The sequence below is a fragment of the Cylas formicarius genome, unplaced genomic scaffold (genome assembly GCF_029955315.1).
Source record: "Cylas formicarius isolate icCylForm1 unplaced genomic scaffold, icCylForm1.1 PGA_scaffold_10__41_contigs__length_53128322, whole genome shotgun sequence".
Lineage (NCBI taxonomy): Eukaryota > Metazoa > Arthropoda > Insecta > Coleoptera > Brentidae > Cylas > Cylas formicarius.
The window spans coordinates 33,927,976-33,935,056 of NW_026844214.1; the positions used below are offsets into that span (position 1 = coordinate 33,927,976).

The following is a 7,081-nucleotide window of genomic DNA, read 5'->3' on the forward strand; positions in this document are numbered from 1 at the left end:
TACAATTTTAGCTGGTGTTGTGCTTAATTAGGTTCCAGTTTTTAAAGACAGAATGTAAATATATTTCTTAAAATTTAATACTACAAAAACATTTAATTTATAATAATCTTGATATATCTTTTGAAAATCATTTGAATACTTTCATTCCCAAACTTGCCTGGTAAGTGTTCACATATAAGTCCTTGATTACTTATTATTTTAAATACTCGATGAAATTGCTGTCAAGTAGCTGCACCTTTTGATTTTCAAAGACCAAAAACAAGTGTTTTGCAATCTCTGTAAATCTGGCTTATCACATGTAAATTCCAAGATTAAATTTTGAACAAATTTTTAAGATTTCAATACAGGCAAACATTCTGTAATTCTATAATGAAACAAGAACAGGTAGAAATGTAAATTTGTATTAACGAACATGGTTTAAAAGTATAAATAAGTTTTCAAAACAAATTGTATATATTTAGAAACAAATGCAAAAGTGCGCCTAAACAAACCAAACAAGATTGGTTACGAGTCAATATTATGAGTTTCTTTAATTCCCATGTCCATTTCATTTTCGCTTATATGTGCATCTTTATCACTGTCTTGTTTCTTAGCTAATCTTAGTACATGGAGTATTACCTCGTCTACTGTTTGGTTGTTTAGTAATTCTTTCACTGCTTGATCATCAATAACAACCTAGAATACAATATAATTATAATCAAGTATTTTTTCGAACTAATTTCGGTATTCTTTGTGGTAACCTATTTGTATAAGTTTTTTACTTACCGTAAATAATAACTTAGCATTTTCTCTCATTCTTCCTATGTAATCGTATTTCTCCTGGGAGGCAGGCTCATGCCCACATCTTCTGATAACAGAGTCTAAAACTCGGTCTACAGGAGCATCTGGATGACCAAATTCTACCAAACACTCTTCATCTACTAGGAGAGTTAAAAGTTCCTTAACTAATTCTAAAAAATGGTATAAACTTATTCCCTTGGATGTTGAAGTCAATAACATAACAAACTCCGAAACTGGGAAGTTTAGTATCCAAAAATAAAGATTTTAACTAAACTAATTTTGTTTCAATATATTTTTTCTCTGGAAAGCTCGCCATCATTTTTTTTTTCAGATACACTTCGGGCGAATAGACGACACAATTTGGAGTATTTCATGATATAATTTCATTGGATAATATGGGATAATCTTTATTCTTACTTGTAATGCAACATATGGATGATTTACGTTAAATGCGATAAATGTTTATGGAAAACGAGAAGTGGGATGGTTTCTAAAGTTTGGTTATTTACACATAAGCGACGACGATCTATTGACCTATAAAATCTTAAGCGATGTGAAATTGCTGCCCCTTCGAATAAGCAGCAGCAATATGGGTCAAAAACATTCAAAGTTTTATTCAGTTTTATCCGAATTTATCAGGTAAAATTACAAAATCAAGTTAATGGTTATCAGAGAACACTCAAATAAATTCAAGAAGAAAATAGGATAGGATACCTTTGGTCATCCTAGAAATACTTTAACTATCTGAACTTTCTGTTAATTCCCCTGTAGCTCTTAACGTTTCCAAGATGTCTATATTGTGCACACTTTATATATCAGCCTAATATCTCACTTACCAGTCAATGTTAACTCATTCCATATTATGTTATTGCTCAAATCAAGTTTGGCTCCTTTACTGCTGGCTGCTTCCAACAATCGTTTTTGTAACCGTTTTTTCTCTGCATTTGACATTATATCTTCTAAAACATCCCGATGTCTGGCTCTTATATGTCTCATGAGGCAGTCCTGTCTTATAAAGGCTCTACCACAAGTTTCACAGCTAACAGGCGGCTCTTTGCGATGTATAAGTTTATGAATCTTTAAAGATGATTTCACCGCAAAGCGTTTTTTGCAAATATCACATTCGAAAGCTAAAAAAAAAAACATTTTAAAAACGAAGTATAAAGTTCTTAGCACATTTATGACATTTTTTGACAATAATGTAAATGGATTAAAAAAATGTTCCTTGTGTGCTGAATTCAACAATAATGTATGTAGTTAGATCAGATATAGGGAGATATGTATATAAGAGCTCAAAAACTGTACAGATTTCAAATTTATGTGCCTAATAAAATACTGTTCAAAAAGTTTTCTCTAAATAAAAGATGTTAGTTAAAAAAAAAATCTTAAGTATACTGTTATACACATAAATGAGCAACTATACCAAATAAATCTGTATTAGTTTAAACAGTATCCATGAGGGTGGTTGTAAATTGAAGAAATTTTAGCAAGTGAAAATATGCTCCTTTTCCCTTAATTCTTAGATATGGTGAGTATACTAGGCATAGTTCAATTGGAACTTACATAAAAAAAATGGGATGGATCAGAAATTTTGAAACACCCTTTACATGGACATAATCTTTAATCATGAGACCTTTTTTTTACTTAAAACTTATACAATTCAATGCTTACCTTTTTCTCCACTATGAATTACAACATGTCGCGCAATGTCTTCTTTACGGAAAAATGTTTTGTCGCAACCAGAATGGGGACAAGTCAAAGGCGCAGCTCCCTCATGCATGAATTTTATGTGAGTTGTTAGACGAAGCTTTCGATTAAAAGCTCGGCCACAGTGTTTGCAAGTATATGCATTCTCACCAGTGTGATGAAAAATATGGGCCCGAAGTTGCGATGCTTGAATAAATGACTAAAACCAAAAACCAAATTATATTTTTTTATTTAAGATTAATTTATTTATTGGATTTAAATTAGCGCAGTGGCGATTTTGGTAAGTATTTAGCAATCAATTATTGAATAAAATTACCTTCCCGCAAAAATTGCACTGATGAGGTTTCTCTCCTGTATGTGTGCGCCAATGGCGATTTAGTGTCTCCTTTGCTGCGAAACGTTTATCACACTGAAAAGAAATATGCTTAACACTGAACAAAATCAATAAAATATAAAACACCTTTGAACAAATATAAGGTTTTTCGCCTGTATGCATTCTGCGATGTTTTTTCATTGCACCGCTGGAAGGAAATTTCTTTGAGCATATATCACATGGATACGGTTTTTCTCCTAAAAAAATACATTATTCTGCTTTAGTTTAATGTTATTTTATATCTCCTCAATGATGATTCAGTGTTCAGTTCAGTATTACAGGTTTATTCTGTCATCACAATTAAAAACTCAGTAACCAAAGAAGACAAAGTTGAGAAAAACAACTTCAAAGTTTTGTGGCGAAACCAATATATTTTTCTAATCCTTATTGCAAAATATAGAGCCTTATGGCCTTATTCAGTAATTCAATGATACTTTGGCATTTGCTACCTACATAGCAACTCAACACATTAGAATTTTGATTAAAAAACGATTGAAGCTAGGTTTTCAATTAAATTATTAAAATTTGATACATAGGTCAAGTAGATAAAATTCTGAAAAACAGAAAATATCATTTTGTTAAATATGAAACATCAAATCTCTTTTATTTATTTATCTAAGGTGGTAGCTAATTTTCTATGTGGCAGGTTAGAGACTCTTTTTCAACTTTTACTTTTGAAAATACCTACACGTTCCTACCATAACATACATATTTTCCACATATCACAACGACCTCTTTTCATTCATTCATCTTTTTCTTTGTTTCCCATTATTTAATTTGTAAACAGTAGTTTCTAAAAGTTACTTAATTCAGGCATAACATTGATTTGAAAGATTAGTTGGCCACAAAACGAAATTCTTTATGTTATTGACAGTTTTAATTGAATTTCAAAGTTTTATTTTTCGGTTTTGCAACAATTTTAAAGGCAGAGATTTTTGAGATCAAGTGAGATAGCAAAACCAACCAGAATTTTTTAACGCCATTATGTTTTAGCAAGAATGGATTTGATGAGGAGACAACAAAAATGACAGTTGCGCTAACCAGTATGAGTCCTAACATGGATGTTTAATAAGGCATGTCCTGTGAATTCTTTGTCACAGTATTCACAACAAAACATTTTTTTGGGTCTTAGAATACCAATGTGGGTCCGTAGATGGTCAGCAAGGTTATCTTTACGTGTAAATGATTTGCCACAAACCTAAAATTAACAAACACATATATGTATATTATTATTTGTACATTGTTATATCTTACCCTACAGTCATAAACTGATTTTGGAACACCAGTGCAACCTGTCTGACCAATATGTCTATCGAGGTGGTATTTTCTAGTGAACTCTCTACCGCAACCATTGCATTTAACAGATTTAATTGGATGTACACGAATATGATCAACTAACGATTCGCGAGCTGGAACGAAATAGTACATTGTGGACTTAAAATTGCTGCAAATAATTATTAGGTGAATCAAAAGATTATTAAGTGTTAAACTCACTGTAATTTATGTGTTTGTACGCGATTCTCTTTTGAGGCCTTATTTCACACAATACTGTTTTTATACCCAGGGGTTTAGGTTCAACAGTAGTATGAAAATGAAACTTTTAATTAAGAGGTAATCAAAATTATAGCAAGCAGAATTATCGCTCAGTTGTCCACACTTATGCTTTTTATATCAATAGCAATAGAACACCTTAAGTTTCAAGTATAGTAGAAAAAGACAATGTTTATTCACAAACAAACTTCTGTGTATTCATAATTCATAGAACCAGATCCACTTACTATTAAAGGTTTTTTTGCATTCAACACATACGTAGATATCATCCTTCGGGTGATCAATACTGATATGTCTGTCCAATGAATTTTGCTGAACAAAAAGTTTATCACACTGCTCACATTTAAAATCGCCCATCTTAAAAGAGACAATTACTAACAAAAGTTTAGTTCGAAGTTGGATTAAAAATGTGTGTACCGTATGAGCTGTATCAGTAGGCTCTCCACAGCATGAACAAAGCTTAAATGTCAGGACATCAGTGTTCTCTTTAGATTCATTGTCCACAAATTTTAAATGCACCAAGCTAAGGTGCCGTTTTACATTCTAAAACGATAATATTCACCCTTCCATATTGGCTGATGAAAATCAAAACAATTTGCAGCTTGTCAAAAACTTACTGTTGGCGACTTGAAGCTTCTTCCACAAATACTGCACTCAAAACAGTTTTTCCCATCATTGTCCTCAATTTCACTTTTATTTTTCAAATTTTCTAATAATGCAGCATCATCTCCTTTCTCGTCAGGATCTTCATTATCATTAAGTTCAACTTTAATGGATTGTTTGGCAAGCTCTACATGATTTTTTTCTTGTTTTACAACCTAGAATTATAGAAAAAAAAGAACAGAATGCAGAATTAAATATAAAACAAGCAATTTTTATTTTATTTATTTATATTTTTTGTATTCATTTTTCCTTACCAATAACTTGATTATTTAATTAATTATAAAAATTTTTAAATGGGTGATTGACATAGAAAAAGCTGTTGCTTACTGATATATGACCAAGACCGCTCCTTTCCTCAATTCCTTCTTGTCCCAAAGATGTATTTAACTCTTGGTGTCCATCTTCATTTTCATTAACAGTAACTGTTTCTTCATTTTCAATCATTTCTTCAGGATCATTAATTATTTCCTCGGATATTGTGGAACTCTCTCCAGAATATTCCCTTTCCCTAAATTCTTCATCTGGAATAGAAACTTGCTTGTATTTTAGACACAAAATTGTATTAATAGTAATAACTTTATTTGTTAAGTCAACTTGGATGAAACATCAGCTACATTTAATGAAAACCCGAAACATTCAGAAGAATTATAAGTTTCACAGCATGTGGAAGTTTATTTCTTGGAAAAACTATTAACTACCAATATCTAGATTTGCACACATCAAACATAAATTAAATCAAGATGGTCTCAATTGGTATCATAAAATCCAAGAAGAGTTGCTCAGACTATTAGTGAAAATTACCATAAGCAGATTCTTCAATAGTTTCTTCCACATACAAGGTCTCATACTGACTATCTTGTGGATCCTCATAATCACCATGGTATTCTTCAATAATGTAATGTTCTCCCTCTGCTAAATGATACTCAATATCATTAACATATTCATTCCTAAAACGCAAAGAGTATATTGGCATTTGCATTACAGTTGATAGATAAATTGAAACTTTGTCAGTAGTACTTTTCTCGGATTCCTTATACTTACTCTATAACATAAGTGTAAGTTGTACCATCCTCAGCTTCAGTTATCTGTAAATTGCCATTAGAATTTTGTCCATATGCATTTAGTATCAAAGGATAATGTTGTCCTGCTACTCTTATGTGACTAATATCTTCTAACATGGGAGTTGAAATTTCTTCTTCCTGTTGGGTGTCGTGATCATTTCTTTCTTCAACTTTAACAGCTTCCTCACAGTCTTCTTGCTTTACCACTGTTATATCCATTGTTCTTAAAAATTAAACATTTTTACTTAGATTAACCTCAAGGTCCCACGATTTCATTTTTCTGTTTAGGAAAATTTTGGAAAAGTATACAATAAAATAATAAATTGTTGGCATTTTATTTCCAATAATTAGGGTTATGTTTATTGTTTTACATTGTGGCCCCTAAAAAGGTTGATGATTCTCTTTGCATCGCCGTAATATTTACTCAAACAATCTTTTTATATTCTTACATAAAATGTGGGTAAAATAACTTCACTGTGTTAACATTGACCTTATTATACAATACTAAAAAATATATAAATGTAGCAAAATATTAAATATACCTGAAATACGTCAAAAAAACAATTTTCGCCCCTAAAGTTCGACAACCCTATTATCACACCATTTAAACAAAAAACATTCAATCGAACGCAGCGAGTAGAACCATTACCCTTTCTATTGCATAGAACATGAATGAGAACTACGGTTGGTTACCAGCTAGTGTAATTTTATTTTGTGTTAAATAATGGTAGGAACTGTGGAAGAAGCCATTGGATAAATACAATAAAATTATACAAATAAAAGAGGAATTTAGTTGAAGCAGTCAACGCGTTTTTTACTTTGACCTTGTTTTTTAAGTACCATAGACTAAATATATTTATTATCAATAGATGAGATTAAACGCCAACCGGCTTATTCACTCCGAAGGTTCGTATGCGACTAACCTAAAATTAACCAACTAAGATTA

The 7,081-nt window shown here is 31.3% G+C and overlaps 1 protein-coding gene across 2 annotated transcripts; it reads right to left on the reverse strand.

The window, feature by feature from the left end:
• Nucleotide 1: 1 nt before the first annotated feature.
• LOC132706273 (zinc finger protein 117) lies at nt 2-6,796 on the reverse strand. 2 transcript variants are annotated; one of them, XM_060677520.1, is made up of 15 exons: nt 6,678-6,796; nt 6,116-6,358; nt 5,876-6,021; nt 5,402-5,595; nt 5,029-5,229; nt 4,829-4,954; nt 4,639-4,768; nt 4,115-4,269; nt 3,902-4,058; nt 2,948-3,057; nt 2,804-2,896; nt 2,452-2,686; nt 1,617-1,910; nt 766-950; nt 2-675 (listed from the first exon to the last, which is right to left on the reverse strand). In XM_060677520.1, the coding sequence occupies exons 2-15, from the start codon at nt 6,352-6,354 to the stop codon at nt 505-507; spliced, it is 2,436 nt and encodes an 811-aa protein (XP_060533503.1). In that variant the 5' UTR covers nt 6,355-6,358; nt 6,678-6,796; the 3' UTR covers nt 2-504. The 2 variants fall into 2 exon arrangements, with proteins under 2 accessions (XP_060533503.1, XP_060533512.1); XM_060677529.1 differs by lacking the exon at nt 6,678-6,796 and adding an exon at nt 6,585-6,667.
• Nucleotides 6,797-7,081: the final 285 nt, after the last annotated feature.

Coding starts and splice junctions, on each gene's coding strand:
- LOC132706273 (XM_060677520.1), bottom strand. CDS start 6,354: ATGGATATAACAGTGGTAAAGCAAGAAGACTGTGAGGAAGCTGTTAAA. Junction 2,897..2,947: donor AACCTTATATTTGTTCAAAG/GTGTTTTATATT, acceptor ATTTCTTTTCAG/TGTGATAAACGTTTCGCAGC. Junction 2,687..2,803: donor AGTGCAATTTTTGCGGGAAG/GTAATTTTATTC, acceptor TTTTGGTTTTAG/TCATTTATTCAAGCATCGCA.